The sequence below is a fragment of the Centropristis striata genome, chromosome 8, assembly GCF_030273125.1.
Source record: "Centropristis striata isolate RG_2023a ecotype Rhode Island chromosome 8, C.striata_1.0, whole genome shotgun sequence".
In the NCBI taxonomy this organism is placed as follows: Eukaryota; Metazoa; Chordata; class Actinopteri; order Perciformes; family Serranidae; genus Centropristis; species Centropristis striata.
Genome location: NC_081524.1, coordinates 195,001 through 215,000, shown reverse-complemented (window position 1 = coordinate 215,000; position 20,000 = coordinate 195,001). Strand labels below are relative to the sequence as shown.

The 20,000-nt window shown below is 49.4% G+C and overlaps 3 protein-coding genes and 1 non-coding gene across 4 annotated transcripts in view; 2 read left to right on the top strand and 2 right to left on the bottom strand.

Annotated features, from left to right (window-relative positions):
- Nucleotides 1-8,740, top strand: part of iqgap3 (IQ motif containing GTPase activating protein 3) — a 24,124-nt gene extending 15,384 nt beyond the window's left edge. The window contains exons 19-36 of the mRNA XM_059339870.1: nt 479-562; nt 782-853; nt 958-1,027; nt 1,128-1,336; nt 1,477-1,629; nt 1,952-2,115; nt 2,255-2,479; nt 2,745-2,885; nt 3,613-3,697; nt 3,828-4,060; nt 4,334-4,466; nt 5,965-6,067; nt 6,161-6,266; nt 6,415-6,715; nt 7,142-7,302; nt 7,414-7,527; nt 7,608-7,716; nt 8,042-8,740. Of these exons, the coding sequence (XP_059195853.1) occupies nt 479-562; nt 782-853; nt 958-1,027; nt 1,128-1,336; nt 1,477-1,629; nt 1,952-2,115; nt 2,255-2,479; nt 2,745-2,885; nt 3,613-3,697; nt 3,828-4,060; nt 4,334-4,466; nt 5,965-6,067; nt 6,161-6,266; nt 6,415-6,715; nt 7,142-7,302; nt 7,414-7,527; nt 7,608-7,716; nt 8,042-8,155 (2,577 nt within the window). The 3' untranslated portion in view covers nt 8,156-8,740. The remainder of the gene's footprint in view (nt 1-478; nt 563-781; nt 854-957; nt 1,028-1,127; nt 1,337-1,476; nt 1,630-1,951; nt 2,116-2,254; nt 2,480-2,744; nt 2,886-3,612; nt 3,698-3,827; nt 4,061-4,333; nt 4,467-5,964; nt 6,068-6,160; nt 6,267-6,414; nt 6,716-7,141; nt 7,303-7,413; nt 7,528-7,607; nt 7,717-8,041) is intronic.
- A 1,664-nt stretch (nt 8,741-10,404) lies between these two features.
- Nucleotides 10,405-13,539, bottom strand: LOC131976099 (membrane-spanning 4-domains subfamily A member 15-like). Its single transcript, XM_059339013.1, has 7 exons — nt 13,363-13,539; nt 13,095-13,208; nt 12,569-12,625; nt 12,347-12,484; nt 11,149-11,247; nt 10,912-11,019; nt 10,405-10,829 (listed from the first exon to the last, which is right to left on the bottom strand). Exons 1-7 carry the CDS (start codon nt 13,537-13,539, stop codon nt 10,806-10,808), a joined length of 717 nt encoding a protein of 238 aa, XP_059194996.1. The 3' UTR covers nt 10,405-10,805.
- Nucleotides 13,540-16,200: 2,661 nt separating this feature from the next.
- The window catches only part of LOC131977042 (ankyrin repeat domain-containing protein 34A), a 5,257-nt gene continuing 1,457 nt past the window's right edge, over nt 16,201-20,000 (bottom strand). Inside the window, exon 2 of the mRNA XM_059340299.1 lies at nt 16,201-18,990. Coding sequence (XP_059196282.1) covers nt 17,302-18,912 — 1,611 coding nt within the window. The 5' untranslated portion in view covers nt 18,913-18,990 and the 3' untranslated portion in view covers nt 16,201-17,301. The remainder of the gene's footprint in view (nt 18,991-20,000) is intronic.
- The window catches only part of LOC131977054 (U2 spliceosomal RNA), a 186-nt gene continuing 119 nt past the window's right edge, over nt 19,934-20,000 (top strand). Inside the window, exon 1 of the small nuclear RNA XR_009394851.1 lies at nt 19,934-20,000. This exon is cut by the window's right edge and continues 119 nt beyond it. This is a non-coding gene — a small nuclear RNA (U2 spliceosomal RNA).

Sequence of the window (20,000 nt, the reverse complement as noted above, 5' to 3'; positions counted from 1 at the left end):
CTGTCTGTCTCTGACCTGTCTGTCCCTGACCTGTCTGTCTCTGCCCTGTCTGTCTGTCTCTGACCTGTCTGTCTCTGCCCTGTCTGTCTGTCTCTGACCTGTCTGTCTCTGCCCTGTCTGTCTCTGACCTGTCTGTCTGTCTGTCTCTGCCCTTTCTGTCTGTCTCTGACCTGTCTGTCTGTCTCTGCCCTGTCTGTCTCTGCCCTGTCTGTCTCTGACCTGTCTGTCTGTCTCTGCCCTGTCTGTCTCTGACCTGTCTGTCTGTCTGTCTCTGCCCTGTCTGTCTGTCTCTGACCTGTCTGTCTCTGCCCTGTCTGTCTCAGACCTGTCTGTCTGTCTGTCTCTGACCTGTCTGTCTGTCTCTGCCCTGTCTGTCTGTCTCTGACCTGTCTGTCTCTGCCCTGTCTGTCTGTCTCTGACCTGTCTGTCTGTCTCTGCCCTGTCTGTCTGTCTCTGACCTGTCTGTCTCTGTCTTCAGGCTCACTGGAGGAGGTTTGTCCAGCAGAGGGCGTACAGACAGAGGCTGCAGTTCCTCTACACGAACTGGAGAGCTGTTGTCAAGGTAACATGGAAACATTTTGAATGTTTACAAACATGTTAAATGTTTACGAACAGATCCTTAAATGATGTAACCATGTCGTTGATGTTTGTAAACATGACATTTATGTTTGTAAACATGTCGTTGATGTTTGTAAACATGACGTTGATGTTTGTAAACATGTCGTTGATGTTTGTAAACATGTCGTTGATGTTTGTAAACATGTCGTTGATTTGTAAACAGATCCAGTCGTTGGTGCGGATGTGGTCGGCGAGGAGGAAGTATCGAGCTCGGCTGAGTTTCCTCAGTCGTCAGGTGAGTCCTGATTGGTCGGTGACCTGTCCTGGCTCCTCCCTCTGAGCGCCATAGTAACGCTGTAGTAACGCCCTAGTAACCGTGGTAACGGCGTGTGTCCTCAGGTGGGCGCCGTGGTGAAGATCCAGGCGTTCTTCAGGGCGAGCAGAGCGAGAGACGAGTACCGGACGCTGGGTGAGTTTACGAGGCGCCGTCTCTCATTGGTCGGATCTGGTGTGACGTCATTGTGATGAGGTCATCGTTAAGCCCCTCCCCCTCCCCTCACCTGTCTCAGTGCACTCGGCCACGCCCCCGCTGTCCGTCCTCAGGAAGTTCGTCCACCTGCTGGACCACGGCGACGGTGACATCAGAGAGGAGGCGGAGCTTCTGCGTCTGAGGGAGGACGTGGTGAGGACGATCCGCTTCAACCGCCGACTGGAGGACGACCTGGACATGATGGACCTGAAGATCGGCCTGCTGGTCCGCAACCGGGCCACGCTGCAGGTAGGACCCGTCTGTCCCTCGGTGTCCCCTTAGTTTCCTCCTCAGGGTCCCCTTAGTGTCCCTCAGTGTCCTCCTCAGTGTCCCCTTAGTGGCCCTTAGTGTCCCCTCAGTGTCCCTCACCTGTCTGTCTCTCTGGACAGGAAGTGGTGTCTCACTGTAAGAAGCTGACCAAGAAGAACAAGGAGCAGCTGTCGGACATGATGGACGTCCAGAGGAGACGAGGACTGAAGGCCCTGAGCCGGGACAGGAGACAGAGACTGGAGGCCTACCAGCACCTGTTCTACCTGCTGCAGGTGAGACACACACACCTGTCTTACCTCTCCTACCTTTCCTACCTGTCCCACCTGTGCGACCTGTCCTACCCATCCTACCTGTCTTACCCATCCTACCTGTCCCACCTGTGCTACCTGTGCTACCCATCCTACCTGTCTTACCCATCCTACCTGTCCCACCTGTGCTACCTGTCCCACCTGTCCCACCTGTGCTACCTGTCCTACCTGTCCCACCTGTCCTACCCGTCCTACCCATCCTACCTGTCCTACCTGTCCTGCCTGTGCTCCCTGACCTACCTGTCCCACCTGACCTACCTGTCCCACCTGACCTACCTGTCCCCAGACCCAGCCTCTGTACCTGGCCCAGCTGATCTTCCTGATGCCTCAGAGTCGCTCCACCAGCTTCATGGAGATGTTGGTGTTCAGTGTGTTTAACTACGGTGCCGACTGCAGAGACGCTTTCCTGCTGCTGCAGCTGTTCACCGCCGCGCTGCGCTCCGAGATCAGGTACACACACACACACACACACACACACACACACACACACACACACACACAGGTGAGTCCCTGTGAAGTGTACCTGTGTGGTGTCAGTAATTTACCTGTGTGGTGTCAGTAACGTACCTGTTTACCTGTGTGGTGTCAGGCTGAAGGTGGAGCAGCCTCAGGACGTGGTCACAGGTAACCCCTTCGTCATCAAGATGTTGGTGAACTTCTACCGGCACGCCGGCGGTCAGAACGCGCTGCGGGACGCTCTGGGCCCGGCGCTGCAGGACGTCCTGCTGGACCGCAGCCTCAGCATCCGCACCGACCCGCTGGAGGTCTACAAGAGCTGGATCAACCACACCGAGACCCAGACCGGAACCAGGAGGTGGGAACGGACACACTCACACATTATTATCTATAAACATACCTGACTAACCTGTCTCACCTGCCTCATCTGTCTCACCTGCTTCATCTGTCTCACCTGCTTAATCTGTCTCACCTGCTTCATCTGTCTCACCTGCTTCATCTGTCTCACCTGCTTAATCTGTCTCACCTGCTTCATCTGTCTCACCTGCTTCATCTGTCTCACCTGCTTCATCTGTCTCACCTGCTTAATCTGTCTCACCTGCTTCATCTGTCTCACCTGTCAGCTCGCTGCCGTACGACGTCTCACCTGAAGAGGCTCTGAGTCACCCCGAGGTCCAGAGACGCATCGACATCGCCATCATCAACCTGAAGAACCTGACGGACCGCGTCCTCAAAGCCATCACCTCCAACCTCCACAAACTACCGTAAGTCTCCATCTGTTCACCTCCGAAACTACCGTAAGTCTCCATCTGTTCACCTCCTAAACTACCGTAAGTCTCCATCTGTTCACCTCCGAAACTACCGTAAGTCTCCATCTGTTCACCTCCTAAACTACCGTAAGTCTCCATCTGTTCACCTCCTAAACTACCGTAAGTCTCCACCTGTTCACCTCCTAAACTACCGTAAGTCTCCATCTGTTCACCTCCTAAACTACCGTAAGTCTCCACCCGTACACCTCCTAAACTACCGTAAGTCTCCACCTGTTCACCTCCTAAACTACCGTAAGTCTCCACCTGTTCACCTCCTAAACTACCGTAAGTCTCCACCCGTACACCTCCTAAACTACCGTAAGTCTCCATCTGTTCACCTCCTAAACTACCGTAAGTCTCCACCTGTTCACCTCCTAAACTACCGTAAGTCTCCATCTGTTCACCTCCTAAACTACCGTAAGTCTCCACCCGTACACCTCCTAAACTACCGTAAGTCTCCACCTGTTCACCTCCTAAACTACCGTAAGTCTCCACCTGTTCACCTCCTAAACTACCGTAAGTCTCCACCTGTTCACCTCCTAAACTACCGTAAGTCTCCACCCGTTCACCTTCACAAACTACCGCAAGTCTCCACCCGTACACCTCCTAAACTACCGTAAGTCTCCACCATTTGTTCTTGTTGTGTATTCAGGTTGTGTATTTGTGTTTGTGTCTGTTGTAGTTATGGTTTGCGGTACACAGCGAAGGTTCTCCGAGACGCTCTGAAGGAAAAGTTTCCTGCTGCCAGCGAGGACGAACTCTACAAGGTAAGATTCTGATTCAGACCCGGTCCCCTCCTGGTCTAGACCCAGTCCCCTCCCGGTCTAGACCCAGTCAACTCCTGGTCTAGACCCGGTCCCCTCCTGGTCTAGACCTGGTCCCCTCTCTCTCCGGCAGGTCGTGGGTCACCTGGTGTATTACCGCTACATGAACCCGGCCGTCGTGGCGCCAGACGGGTTTGACGTGGTGGACCGGTCCGCCGGCGCCGCGCTGCAGCCGGAGCAGCGCCACCTGCTGGGCTCCATCGCCCGCATGCTGCAGCAAGCCGCCGCCAACAAACACTTCCACGGAGACGGGGCCCACGTCAGGGCGCTGAACCAGTACATCAGCCAGACGCACGCCAAGTTCAGGTGAGTCACCGACTGCAGGTTCTGACCCGCCTGGACCGGACCGACCTGCCTGGACCGGACTGACCCGCCTGGACCGGACCGGACTGACCCGACTGGACCGGACTGAACCCACTGGGACCGGACTGACCCGTCTGGACCGGACTGACCCGACTCGGACTGGACTGACCCGACTGGGACCGGACTGACCCGACTGGACTGACCCGACTGGGACCGGACTGACCCGACTGGACTGACCCGACTGGGACTGGACTGACTGGGTTTCATGTTTGACAGGAAGTTCCTGTGGAGCGTCTGTGACGTCCCGGAGCCGGAGGACCGGTTCAACATGGACGAGTTCTCCGAGCTGCTTATCGTCAACAAACCCGTCGTCTACATCTCCGTCAGCGAGCTGCTCAACACACACCAGGTCAGTACCAGGACCAGGTCCAGGACCAGGCAGTTAGCTACAGTTAGCTCTGTAGCAGTACAGTGTGTATGTGCTGCTGCAGGTGTTCACTTAGCGATCTCTGTTTGTTTACAACAAGCACCAGACACTCTGTGCACAGTTAGTGATGCTGTTAATTCACGATTACTATGTTTATGATCAGCGGAGACACTGTGCATAATAATTAGCCATGCTGCTTTGTTTATGATCATTTTCTGTGCACAGTTAGCAACGGCGAAAACCATACGTCACCTCCAGAGTCTCTAAATCGCTCTGGGGGCTAACTTGTTGTGGAGACACGCAGTGAGCGGACATTAGAGAGGATGTGGCCTGAGACTTTCCCGGCGGTAGTCGAAACACGGCTATACGGTCCGTGCGCTCTCCCACTCGTCAACCTTACTGGGGTTAGGGTTAGCGTCCGTCCTCTGCCTGGCGTCAGTTCCCACCGGGCGCGTAACGGCAGCGTAGCGAGCCAGCCGCATACACCCGAGGTAACGAGAACACGCGATAATCCTGACCATACGGGAGACCGCGAGATCCCGTGATAAACTGCGTATAAGGTAAACAACAACAACAAACAGCTTACTTTGCTTCTCCGACGTGGAAGATCTGTTGATCTGACCATCTATCCTTATAGAAAGAATATGTTAAATGTCATAAATGATTGTATGCTGTTCCACTTCAACAATCCGACTCTTGTCGTCCATGTATCCGACCCTCTAAGACCCTTTGATTGATTGATTGATTGCTGATCAGTGCCAAGATCCCCCCCATGCATAAAAAAAAATCAGGCACAGGATTTTTTTCAGCTTCAAGCCCTGAGATTATGATGTTTTATGTGTAAAGTATATGTAGCTATGCCATTCACAAGGTTTTACATTTGTTTATTGTGTTAACAGATCAACAGTCTGCTATTATCCTTTATTTATACTTAGAAATAACTTATTGTACTGTAAATCCCAGAACACATCTCCACGGTGAGTTATGCTCCGCTACTTTTATGAAACTAAGTAGCGGCTAAATTCAGCCAGGATCAGTGAAATATTCAGGTTTAATCCACTTTCTGGCTTTTACTTGATAAATCATAGAGATTCAACCTTAAAGAATCTTCTTCCACTTCCACTAATATAATAATAATTATGTAATATATGTCAAAGTGCTGATATTAAAGACATGTTAAAGTGGTGAACTGATTTTGAAATTGCGGCGCTGAATTTAAACAGGACGTCCAGTTACACAATGACGCACACTGAAGGCTGTTCTATTAGTCTGTTACACCAGTGATAGGAACTTCTCTGGCCTCAGCTCTGGAGGACCCGACTCCAAAGGAAGGATCCTTGACTTTGGGATACAGCCAGTGTGTCCTGAATGTCCAAACCAGGTCCTGGGTCATAAGAAAGCTGCCTCATTGTGTGTGTGTGTGTGTGTGTGTGTGTGTGTGTGTGTGTGTGTGTGTGTGTGTGTGTGTGTGTTCGTTCAGTTGTTGTTGGAGCACCAGGAGGTTTTGGCCTCGGACCCCTCAGACCCCCTCAGGCTGCTGCTGAAGGACCTGGGGCCGGTCCCGGCCCTGCAGGACCTCATGGGTACAGTAATTATTACGACCTCATCAACCAATCAGCTGCTGCGGGGGGCGGAGCCACATTAATGATCAGGTGGATCTGGTTTCTGTTCCTCAGGTGAGTCAGCTGATCCAGGATCTGAGGTTTCTCTGAGTCTCACCAACAAGTTCGACATCTTCAACGAGTCACACGACCAACCGGACGCCAGAGGCCTGCTGCTCAGGTAGCTTAGCATGTTAGCCTGTTCGCTGCTCAGGTAGCTTAGCATGTTAGCCTGTAAGCTGCTCAGGTAGCTTAGCATGTTAGCTGCTGAGGTAGCTTAGCATGTTAGCCTGTTAGCCTACTAGTTGCTCAGTCTGTTTGTTTTGCAGCGTGAAGCAGCTGGTCGTTGACGTCATCAGGACGCAGTCAGGTGACTCTCTGAGTCACATCCTGAGAACTTCGGTGTCACGTGACCAGGAGGCGTCCCACGATTGGCTGGTGCAGCGGCGAGCTCGGCAGGACGCTCGAACGCCCGACAAGCTGAAGAGGAACGAGTCGCTGGTCGCCAACGGCAACCTGAGCCTCGAGGAGAAGAAGAAGAAGATCCTGCGGGGAATCCGTCGTTTAGAGGGACTCGGAGTCCTGAACCCCCCCGAGAGCCAAAACCAGGTCCTGCAGCTCATCGCCAAGGTGACCCCCCCCCCCCCCCACAGGCCACGCCCACAACCATTAATATATTTTATATCTATATATATATATATATATATGATATTATTATTTAAGTACTGCAGTAATATTATTATTAGAATAATATTATATTATTAATAATATTATATTATTTCTATAATAATAAAATATATATTATAATATTTTATAATTATTGTAATAATGTTGTAATATTATTATAACATTATATTGTATTATTATAATAAAATAATAATTACAAAATATTATTATTCTTATAACATAATATTTAAATATTATTATATTGTTATACTATATTAATAAAAATTGTTATTCCAGCGCTGTACTGTAATATTTGAACCCTGCAGTAGTTATTATTATTATAATATTAATAGTATAGTATTATCTAACGTGTTGGCTCCGCCCCCTCAGGACATCCGTCAGCAGCGTGTGCGGCGCCAGCGGCGAGGGGCGGAGCTTCAGAAGCTGCGTCAGACGCTCGGCGCCCTGCAGCTGAAGAGCAGCTTCCACCGCCAGCAGGAAGACTTCTACAGGGATTACATCACTTCCTGTCTGGACCAACTGACACACAGGTACACACACACACACACACACACACACACACACACACACAGGTATAGACACAAACAGGCACACACAGACACACACAGAGGCTGCAGGCTGTGATTGGTTGTGTGTTGCAGCAAAGCGACCAATAAGAAGGCAGACAGAGGGAAGAAGAAGCCTCTGAGCTACACGGCCGCCCGGCTGCAGGAGAAAGGAGTCCTGCTGGAGATCCAGGACCTGCCGGCCTCACAGTGAGACTCATTAGAACACAATATATAGACGATCTATAATCTATAATCTATATAACCTGTCACTCATCTGAACGCTGCAGGTTCAAGAACGTCGTGTTCGACATCGTTCCAGGAACGGAGAGAGGAAGCTTCAGCGTCAAGGCTCGATTCCTGGGAGTCGAGATGGAAGAGTTCCTGCTCAAATACCAGGTCAGAACCGGGCTAAACGCTGGGCTGAACCGTGCTAAACGCTGGGCTGAACTGGGCTAAACGCTGGGCTGAACCGTGCTAAACGCTGGGCTGAACCGGGCTAAACGCTGGGCTGAACCGGGCTAAACGCTGGGCTGAACCGTGCTAAACGCTGGGCTGAACCGGGCTAAACGCTGGGCTGAACCGGGCTAAACGCTGGGCTGAACCGGGCTAAGCGCTGGGCTGAACCGGGCTAAGCGCTGGGCTGAACCGGGCTAAACGCTGGGCTGAACCAGGCTAAACGCTGGGCTGAACCAGGCTAAACACTGTGTGTAATGTGTTGCAGGACCTGCTGCAGCTGCAGTATGAAGGCGTGGCGGTGATGAAGATGTTCGACAAGGCGAAGGTCAACGTCAACCTGCTCATCTTCCTCCTCAACAAGAAGTTCTTCAAGAAATGAAACAAGTGAAGCTCTGAACTCTGTTTTATGTCTCACTACAGGCTCAGAGCTCTATACATCTCTCTATATGTTTTATTATATCTAAATGTGTTTCTTTATCTCTGTACATCTTTTTATATATATATATATCTGTCACTACATTATATCTGGTTCTGAAGCTTCTCACCAAACTAATGATGAAACATAAAACTGTTTACTGGCATTAAATCACAGATAAAGAATTAATTTTGTCTTCAGACTGAATCAGACTGAAGCTTGTTGCTGTCGTCACGGTAACAAACTGTTTGTGTTTGTTGTGAACGCAGCGTTTCATCTTATTAATCATCATTCTGTGTAAATATTTTATATTTCCACTGAGAATAAAAAACACTAAAAGACCAAAAAAGACAAAAACACTGAAACGAAAAGTCGTTTCACTTCTTTGAGATTATTGATCAGATCAGGATTCACTCATTAATGATCGGCTGCTTTGAGTATTGACCGTCAATAACTGTAAATATTTTCTGTCACTCCCTGTTTGTTTGTTTTTGTTGACTTTTGAATGTTTTTGAAACTGTTTTTTACTTCATTAAATATCTGAACGTTCAGCAGCTGATTTATTCGTTTGTTGATTCGTTGTATGGTGGAGTTCATGGAGGAGGCGTGGCTAAGCAGAAGGGGCGTGGCCCAAATGAAAGAGGCGTGGTTAGACCGAAGGGGCGTGGCCAACAGGAGGGGCGTGGTTAGACCGAAGGGGCGTGGCCAGCAGGAGGGGCGTGGCCAGGAGGCTCTGATTATTGGGACGTTACGTCCTTGAAGCTTGTTTTCTAATCAGACACTTCCTGTCCCGACAGATAATATTATAATAATTATTATAATAATAATATAATCGCTCATTTATACTGGAAACCATTCCAACAGTCTTCAAATGTAAATAAAGTGGAAAATGTAAAACATGAATCATTTAAAACTAAAGGACAAAATATTTTGTGTTCAGACGGAAACTTTAGTTTTTGTGAATAAACATTTTTATTCATGTTTTTGTTCCACAGTTAGAGAATTCCATTACATGTGACCAGGGACTAGAGACCAGGGACTAGAGACTACAGACCAGGGACTAGAGACTACAGACCAGGGACTAGAGACCAGGGACTAGAGACTAGGGACTAGAGACTACAGACCAGGGACTAGAGACTACAGACCAGGGACTAGAGACTAGGGACTAGAGACTACAGACCAGGGACTAGAGACTAGGGACTAGAGACTACAGACCAGGGACTAGAGACCAGGGACTAGAGACTACAGACCAGGGACTAGAGACTATAGACCAGGGACTAGAGACTACAGACCAGGGACTAGAGACTACAGACCAGGGACTAGAGAGTAAAGACCAGGGACTAGAGACTAGGGACTAAAGACTAAAGATCAGGGACTAGAGACTAAAGACCAGGGACTAGAGACTACAGACTAGGGACTAGAGACTACAGACTAGGGACAAGAGACTACAGACCAGGGACTAGAGACTACAGACCGGGGACTAAAGACCAGAGACTATAGACCAGGGACTAAAGACTATAGACCAGGGACTAGAGACTACAGACCAGGGACTAGAGACTAGGGACTACAGACTACAGACCAGGGACTAGAGACTAAAGACTAGGGACTAGAGACTACAGAATGGAGACTAAAGTCCAGGTACTAGAGACTACAGACTAGGGACTAGAGACTACAGACCAGGGACTAAAGACTAAAGACCAGGGACTACAGACCAGGGACTAAAGACTATAGACCAGGGACTAGAGACTACAGACCAGGGACTAGAGACTACAGACCGGGGACTAAAGACCAGAGACTATAGACCAGGGACTAAAGACTAAAGACCAGGGACTACAGACCAGGGACTAAAGACTATAGACCAGGGACTAGAGACTACAGACCAGGGACTAGAGACTACAGACCGGGGACTAAAGACCAGAGACTATAGACCAGGGACTAAAGACTATAGACCAGGGACTAAAGACCAGAGACTAAAGACTAAAGATCAGGGACTAAAGACTAGAGACTAAAGACTACAGACCAGGGACTAAAGGCTAAAGACCAGAGACTAAAGATCAGGGACTAAAGACTATAGACCAGGGACTAAAGACTAAAGATCAGGGACTAGAGACTAAAGACTATAGACCAGGGACTAAAGACCAGAGACTAAAGACTAAAGATCAGGGACTAAAGACTATAGACCAGGGACTAAAGACTAGAGACTAAAGACTATAGACCAGGGACTAGAGACTACAGACCAGGGACTAAAGACTAAAGATCAGGGACTAAAGACTATAGATGAGGGACTAAAGACCAGAGACTAAAGACTATAGACCAGGGACTAAAGACCAGAGACTAAAGACTAAAGATCAGGGACTAAAGACTAAAGACCAGAGACTTAAGACTAAAGATCAGGGACTAAAGACCAGGGACTATAGACCAGGGACTAAACACAGTTGGAGACATTCAGTGAGTTCATCCATTAAATGTGAGTGGAGAAGCTTTAGGAGGAACTCTGAACCTGAACCAGACCGACTCAAGTATTCAGTCTAAAACGTTTAAAGTGATCAAAGTCTGACGGGTTGAGACGATACTACATGTGATGATGTCAGTCAGAAGGGGGCGTGGCCTCAGCTCACAGGGCGTGGTCTGGAAGCTTCTGTAAAGAACAACACAAACATTCAACAACAACAAGCAATAAGGCTGATTTGATCACATGACCTCAGACCTGCATCACAGACCTCATAGGGAGGGGGCGGGGCATATGCTGTGGGCGGGGCTTGGTGTGGGGGCGGAGTCTCCATGGCGACTGCATCGCTTCCGTAGACCTGGTTGGTGATGGTGTACGCCTGCAAACACAACAAATCTGTCTTCAACCAGAACCAAAGCTGGACTCACCCGGACCAGGGACCTGCTGGGTTCAGGTGCAGTGGGACTAAAGACTAAAGACCAGGGACTTGAGGTGCGGTGGGACTCACCTGTGGCTCACAACCTCTGCAGCGGCTCAGGACCACCTGAAGGGACAAACCGAACTCCAGAAAGGACATGGGAAATGAAAAACCTGTGTACTGGAGACCCTGGAAAAAAATAAAACCTGTTTTACCAGTTATCCCCCTTCGTCTGGACACTCCAGGAGCCTGTGGTCTGGAAACAAGGGACTAAAGACTAAAGACCAGGGACTAATGACTAAAGACCAGGGACTAAAGACCAGGGACTAAAGACTAAAGATCAGGGACTAAAGTCTTAAGACCAGGGACTAGTGACTAAAGACCAGGGACTAAAGACTTAAGACCAGGGACTAAAGACTAAAGACAAGGGAAGAAAGACTAAAGACCAGGGACTAAAGACTAAAGACAAGGGACTAAAGACTTAAGATCAGGGACTAATGACTAAAGACCAGGGACTAAAGACAAGGGACTAAAGACCAGGGACTAAAGACTTAAGACCAGGGACTAAAGACTAAAGATCAGGGACTAAAGTCTTAAGACCAGGGACTAAAGACTAAAGACAAGGGAAGAAAGACTAAAGACCAGGGAAGAAAGACTAAAGACCAGGGACTAAAGACTAAAGACAAGGGACTAAAGACTTAAGATCAGGGACTAATGACTAAAGACCAGGGACTAAAGACAAGGGACTAAAGACCAGGGACTAAAGACTAAAGACCAGGGACTAAAGACTAAAGATCAGGGACTAAAGTCTTAAGACCAGGGACTTAAGACTAAAGACAAGGGACTAAAGACTTAAGATCAGGGACTAAAGACTATAGACCAGGGACAAAAGACTAAAGACCAGGGACTAAAGACCAGTTTTACCAGTCGCCCCCCTTCCTCTGGACACGACAGGACCCTGTGGTCCCTCGTCTTGGTCCAGACTCTCTGGTTCTGTCTGACACAGTCCTGATGGCGGAGCCTCCATCTTCCAGCCTGAAAACCACCTAAACACACCATCAACGGTACCCAGAGCTCCTGAGAGCTCCCGAGAATTAGAACCTCTAAAAGGGATTCATTGTCTCCAGTTCCTCGTGTTCTGTGAGAGAACCAGCTCTGGACCAGGAGCTAGACAAGTTCCTCCAAACTAAGTTGGGCTGTGTTGGAAACCTCAACACAAACACAATCATCGTAGTATGAATCACTGTATCAGTGTAAAAATAAGTGTAAATCAAATCTAAAGACTGACCTGGTCTTTGAGGTTTCTGTGGTGCACAAACGGGTCGTTGTGGTTCTTCATCCCGATAGCCACGTCCACGAAGAAGAGGACGGTGGCAGCCAGCGCAGCCACAACAGCAACCATGTTAAAGCGCACAGCAGATTTAATCTGCAGAGACACATCAGGACACCTGAAACACCTGAAGACCTGAAGACCTGAAGACCTGGACTACAGTGATGAGGAGTTACTCACCAGAGTCTCTTTCAGTGAAGCACCAGCAAACACCGTCAGAGATCCAGCTATGATGAACTGCAGGGAAACAGAAACCAGAAACCAGGGACTAAAGACTACAGACCAGGGACTAAAGACCAGGGACTAAAGACTACAGACCAGGGACTAAAGACTACAGACCAGGGACTAAAGACCAGGGACTAAAGACTACAGACCAGGGACTAAAGACCAGGGACTAAAGACTACAGACCAGGGACTAAAGACTAAAGACCAGGGACTAGAGACCAGGGACTAAAGACTATAGACCAGGGACTAAAGACTACAGACCAGGGACTAGAGACCAGGGACTAAAGACTAAAGACTAGGGACTAAAGACTATAGATCAGGGACTAAAGACTAGGGACTAAAGACTATAGACCAGGGACTACAGACTTAAGACCAGGGACTAAAGACTAAAGACCAGGGACTAGAGACTAGAGACCAGGGACTAGAGACCAGGAACTAGAGACCAGGAACTAGAGACCAGAGACTAGAGACTCAGACTGACCGTCACTGGGCCCCAGAGGACGACTCCGCTGGACACGGCCAGTCTGTCTGAACCAGACGTGAACACCATGACACACAGGACCAGAATCCCCACAGCAAAGATGATCTGGACCATCTGCAGACAGACAGACAGACAGACAGACAGACAGGCAGACAGACAGATAGACAGATAGACAGACAGACAGACAGACAGACAGACAGACAGACAGACAGAATAAAGTGAACCAGCAGACTTGTCTTCTTGTCTCTAGTCTCAGGTGGAGTCTCACCCCGACCACCAGCGGCGTGGCCCTGTTGAAGGTGTAGTTGTCCTCAGGGGGGGCGGTGGTCCCCCGAGGTGGAGGAGGTGGAGGGAAGACCCGGAGGACACGTCTCTGGACCCGAGTGACCAGAACCACGCTGGGCGTCCCTGAGGCCGACATGTCCCAGTGAGACGACCTGTCCATGTTCACAGAGAGACAGACTTTAACCCTCTAGAGTCTCTAAAGCTCCAAATAATCCAGACTTGTTGCCTCCATCAGACTAGAAAACAAAGCAGCGTGGAGCCCTACTGTACATTTACCTCTAAAGTTCTGGCTGTAAACTCCATGAGGCCAGTTTCAGTTTGATGATGATATACCAAGTAAAACTGGAGACAAGCTCAAATAGATTTAGTATCGAATGATAGAACTGGATGGAACCCTCTTATATGGTAGATTTGACACCTTTGGTCACATTTGACACATTTAACATTCTTTATTGAGCATGATAGTGTTTTGAAAGTTAAAAAAGATTAAAAATCACATTTTATGTTGGACTAAAGGACCAAAAAAGACACAAAATGACCAAAAAAGACACAAAAGGACAAAAAAAGACACAAAATGTCTAAAAAAACAAAATGACAAAAAAAAAAAAAAGACAAAAAAAAAGACACACAATGGCCAAAAAGACACAAAATGACAAAAAAGATCTCTCTCTCTCTCTCTGTCTCCTCCCAGCCTGTTGCTTGTTGCTCTGATCCTCTTCATGCACCAACAACAACTCAAACAAACAAACAACAACCAAAGCCTTTCCTCTCCAGATGTTTTTAACAAACAGAGACGTTACTCACAGACTGAAGATCAGATCCGTTAGTGATGGAGATCCTCCGCCAGCTGCTGCTCCACCCGTCTCAGCCCCGCCCACATCTAAGCCCCGCCCACACCCACTCACTCACTGTAGAGTGTGTGTGTGTGTGTGTGTTCCTGCTGTCTCACTGAGCATGATCCCTTATCATTAAATATTTCTATCTCTGCTCTATAAAAACCAGAGAACAACTGTTTATATATTTATTATAATCAGCTGATTATTATAAAACAGCTCTTTATTATAAAACAGCTCTTTATTATTGTAAACAGCTGTTTATAATAAAACAGCTCTTTATTATAGTAAACAGCTGTTTATAATAAAACAGCTGTTTCCAGGTCCTGGTCTCCAGGTCCTGGTCTCCAGGTCCTAGTCTCCAGGTCCTGGTCTCCAGGTCCTGGTCTCCAGGTCCTAGTCTCCAGGTCCTGGTCTCCAGGTCCTAGTCTCCAGGTCCTGGTGTTTACCGTGTCCGGCTGAAGGTGGTGTTTGCAGAAGGGAGCGGTTGAGAGATAAGAGGTCTGTTCTCTCAGCTGATTGGATTAGAGCTGAGCTCCGGAGGCTCTAATGTCATCATCAGGATCATCAACGTTTTATCATCTTCATGTTCTGACCTCAGGTCACCACACCGCTTTTATTGTGAAGGATCTGCTGCTTTCTGAACATGAAACAAATGTTTTTATTCCACAGTTTGAGTTACAATCAGAGTGAAGAAGAAAAATAGATCACAGGTTCATCAGAGACGTTTCTATCTGCTAACAGGCTTACAAAAATAATTTAGTTTCAACTTCAAGTATCTGGACAACCACCACTTAAACCAGTCTGACCCACTTAAACCAGTCTGGTCCAGTTTAGACCAGTCTGGTCCAGTTTAAACCAGTCTGGTCCAGTTTAAAACCAGTCTGGTCCAATTAAACCAGTCTGGTCCAGTTTAAAAACCAGCCTGGTCCAGTTTAAAACCAGTCTGGTCCAGTTAAACCAGTATTTGGCCAGTTTAAACCAGTCTGGTCCAGTTTAAAAACCAGTCTGGTCCAGTTTAAAACCAGTCTGATCTAGTCAAACCAGTCTGGTCCAGTTTAAAAACCAGTCTGGTCCAGTTTAAAACCAGTCTGGTCCAGTTTAAAACCAGTCTGATCTAGTCAAACCAGTCTGGTCCAGTTTAAAAACCAGTCTGGTCCAGTTTAAAACCAGTCTGGTCCAGTTTAAACCAGTCTGGTCCAGTTTAAGACCAGTCTGATCCAGTTTAAACCAGTCCAGTCCAGTTTAAAACCAGCCTGGTCCAGTTTAAAACCAGTCTGTTGCAGTTTAAAACCAGTCTGGTCCAGTTTAAACCAGTCTGATCTTGATTTGAACTGCACCAGACTGGTCTGAACTGGATCAGACTGGTTTAAACTCGATCAGACTGGTCTTAATGGACCCACTTCAAAAACGTTTCTCTGATCAGAAAGTTTTTTTAACTTTATCTCGACTTCATTAAAATGTTTCAGTCAAACTTTATCGAAATTAAAGAATCAGAGACGCTCATTTAAATAAAACTTTATAAAAACATCCTGTTTCTACTCCTGAGTCACATGTTCACCTGTGTGTCCAGCTAGCTTAGCATAAGGACTTGTAGCAGGGATTAACTCTTATCTTAGCTTAGCATAAAAACTGGTAGCAGGGGTTAACTGTTAGCTTAGCTTAGCATAAAAACTGGTAGCAGGGGTTAACTGTTAGCTTAGCATAGCATAAAGACTGGAAGCAGGGGTTAACTGGTAGCTTAGCTTAGCATAAAGACTGGTAGCAGGGGTTAACTGTTAGCTTAGCTTAGCATAAAGACTGGAAGTAGAGGGAAATTGTTAGTTTAGCTTAGCATGAAGACTGAAAGCAGGGGGAACTGTTAGCCAAAGCTAAGCTAGGCTCCCTGCAGGTTGGCTCTCTGGACACACAGCTGAGCGGACTCGAGGTCCTCGGGTCCTGCAGCGCCCCCCGTGTGGTGAACCAGGTGAAGTGCTTCAGTCGTTACAGTATTTACAGTCTCAGCAGGTTTTGGTTCAAATCGTCTGCACGACTTCTTTGGAATTTCATAAACAAGAAAACCACGTTTGATTAAAGTTGGCGTCCCTCTGAGCTGCAACATGGACACGCTGGTTCAGCTCGTTACCACGGAAACGTCACATTATAGATAATTACAGTACGTACAGCGCAGCAGGTAGTTTAAACCAATAAAACAAACATGTTAGCTTCATTCATGGAGACCACGAGTCCACCTGCAGGTCCTCAGGTCGACTTCAGGCCGGCGGACGGTTCGTGTTGTGGACTTCAGTGCAAATCGAGCGTCTGTAAACATCGAACGTCTTCAGTTTGAGACTGAAGCGATCAGCAGAGGAAGCATCAGGAAAGTTCTGTAAACTGGACCTGCAGGGACCTGCAGAGACCTGCAGAGACCTGCACCCAGACCGGGACCCTTTGAGTTAAAGGATCCTCCTGTAAACAAGTCAACATGAACTCAGAGTCCCTCGACACGTCCACGGTTCAGTTTAAAACCAGTCTGATCCAGTTTAAACTAGCCTGATCCTGTTAAACCAGTCTGATCCAGTTCAAAACCAGTCTGGTCCCGTTTAAACTAGTCTTATCCAGTTTAAAACCAGTCTGATCTAGTTTAAAACCAGTCTGATCAAGTTTAAAACCAGTCTGATCCATTTTAAGCCATTCTGATCCAGTTTAAACCAGTGTGATCCAGCTTAAAACAGTCTGATTCAGTTTAAACTAGTCTGATCCAGTTTAAACTAGTCTGATCCAGTTTTAAAACAGTCTGATCCAGTTTTAAAATAGTCTGATCCAGTTTAAACTAGTCTGATCCCGTTTAAAACAGTCTGATCCAGTTTAAACTAGTCTGATCCAGTTTAAAACCATCTGCTTTTAAACCAACTGTTTGTTACTTTGTTGGTTTAAAACTCGATCGTGGCTCAAGTGGTTGGTAAACTTGCTGGTCGGTGCGGCGGTCGGAGGTCTGAGACGAGTTCTTCAGTGAGGTGATGATCTGATGGAGACGCTTCACAGTAAATCGCCCCCGCCGTGAGAGTCTCTGCAGCTACCCAGCATGCTTTGCTCCCGCCCTCCTGTCATCAATCCCCGTTGGACTCGATGACCTTCTCGGCGAGGATCTCCTGGAAGGTGGAGAGCTGCTTCATCTGCTCCGTCTGCATCGAGTGTCTCCTCATAAGCTTCTTCTTCATCTTGAAGTCGGGGCCGCGTTTCGGCGAGGCGGGCGCCACGGGGACCAGGATCTTGTGGCCCCCGGAGTGGACCGGCGAGGTGGGCTTGCCGTTGGCCCGGATGTCGGGGATAGGTCTCTGTGGGTTGATGTTGAGCGGCGGCAGGAAGCCGGGCCGGGTGTGGGAGATGTGGTCCAGCAGCAGCGTCCCTGAGCCGCGGCGCTCCAGCAGCCCCGGCGGGCGGCGGCGCACGGTGACAGGCGACACCGAGCTGGGGATGTTCTCCAGAGACTCCCGGGACGAGCTGGTGACCAGGGACAGCGGCGAGGCGTTGTACCTCCTCCGCTCCACCGACACCCGGCCCGAGTCTGGAGATCCAGGGATGGACTCCGGACTCAGATGGGTGTCCGACTCGTAGTGCTCCATGCGGGTCAGTTTGGGGTGAGCGAGCGCCCGCGCGGCGGCGAGTGCCCCGGGTCCGCCGGCGTTCTCCTGGGACTCTGGAGCCGTGTTCCTGCGGTACAGGATCTGGTGCTGCTGGACCTTATCGGCCCAGGAGGAACCGGACAGGGCCGCGTAGTCCTCGGAGCAGGACCGGTCGATGAGTTTCGGGGAGCAGGGGTCGTGGGTCTCGATGCTGTGTCGCCGTGACAACAGAGGTCTCGCCGGTTCAGTGATCGTCAGGCCGTTGATCTCCGTGATGGTCCGGCTCAGATCCCCTTCCTCCTGCAGGCCGCCGCCGACCCTCTCCGGGGGAACGGCGCTCAGCACGGAGGGCGCCACCAGCCCCCAGGGCTCCGAGTTCAGCCTCTTCAGCAGCTTGCGTGGCGGCGGCGGCCTCTTCTCTCCCGGCGGCCGGGCCGACGGTAACGGTAAAGCCGAAGTGAGAGCGAAGCTGAAGATGCTCTCCTCCTCGTCTCGGCCCTCGTCTCCCGCCGCCGGCGAGGAGGTGCCGATCTCGACCTCTGACGGAGACATGCAGGCCGGGGACAGTTTGTCCACGATGCCCGGCGAGGGTGGCGAGTTGAGGTACTGTTTGGTCTTCTTGGTGCCGGACGGAGACGTGTCGGTGGTGATGATGATCACCTCCTTCCCTTTGGCCTTGCAGGCGTCCAGCAGCACCTGCAGCGTGTCGCGGTCGCCCCGGTTGATGGCGTGGACCAGCGCGGAGGAGCCGGAGTAGTCTTTGAGGCTGGGGTCGGCTCCGTTCTCCAGCAGGAGCGAGACCACCTCCTTCCCCGCCTGCTCGGCGCAGGCGTGCATCAGCGCTGTTCTGCCGCTCTTGTCGGGGATGTTGGGGTCGGCGCCTTTCTCCAGCAGGTACCTGACCATCCTCTGCCGGGTCGGGGCGTCGTCGTAGCTCGCCAGGCAGGCGGCGGAGATCGGTGTCTCCCCGCGCTCGTTGCCCTCGTTGATGTAAGCTCCGCCCTCCAGCAGCAGGCGGGTCAGCCTCAGCTTGCCCTGGAAGACGGCCTTCAGGAGGGCGTTCCCCTCCGTCTGCAGGGGGCCTCCGTCTCCCATGATGCCTCGCTCACACCTGCTGACCGCCGGGAGCTCGCTCGCCGCCCACGGGCCGTACGCCACCAGAAGTCACATGACCTGCAGAGAAACACGGAGTTCAGAATCCGTTTTGATCCAGAAACATGAATGTTTCTGTTGGAACCAGCTGATGGTTGAATCACTGAGAGTTGTTGTCGTTTCCATGACGAATATATAAACATCCAGTTTATGATATGAAGAGATTAATGATGTGTACTGAGCACACACACACAGCTGGTACCACACTGTTTGTATTTCACACACACACACACACACACACACACACACACACACACACACACACAGACACACACACACTCCTGGACCTTGACCCTGGTCTGGTTTATAGTCTGGATCCTGAACAGGAAACAGCTGATCTCAGTTCTGTGAGACAGACAGACAGACAGACAGACAGACAGAAATACAGGCAGACAGACAGACAGACAGACAGAAATACAGACAGACAGGCAGACAGACAGACAGACAGACAGACAGACAGACAGACAGACAGGCAGTTTTGTTTGTTAATTTCACTAAAACTGAATCAGAAATTGTTTTTTCTTGTTTATTTATCAGATTAAATAACGAAGTGAAGTGCATCATGGGACATGTAGGCAGCCCTGAGAGCACACACAGACACACACACACACACACACACACACACAGACACACACACACACACACACACACACACACACACACACAGTTGTTCCTAATAAAGTGACCACTCTGTCACCTGCAGCAGGTGTCACGTGTCAGCCGTCACACAGGTGGAGCCCTCAGTGACGTCATCATGATGACTGTGGAGGAATGCAGCACACACACACACACAGGCTGTGTCCCAATGTCAAGGATCCTTCCTTGGTAGGATCCTTCCTTCAGAGTCGGGTCCTCCGAAGGCAAGGCAAGAGTCCTTCCTTTGACTGGTGTAATGCACAAATGGGACAGCCTTCGGAGTGTGCAGCTGTGCGTCATTGCGTAATTGGTCGTCCTGCTTAACTTCAGCGCCGCTCTCGGCACTTTGGCTAAGATCAAGTGTAGTATCTGTTCTTATCAGTTTAATAAAAATA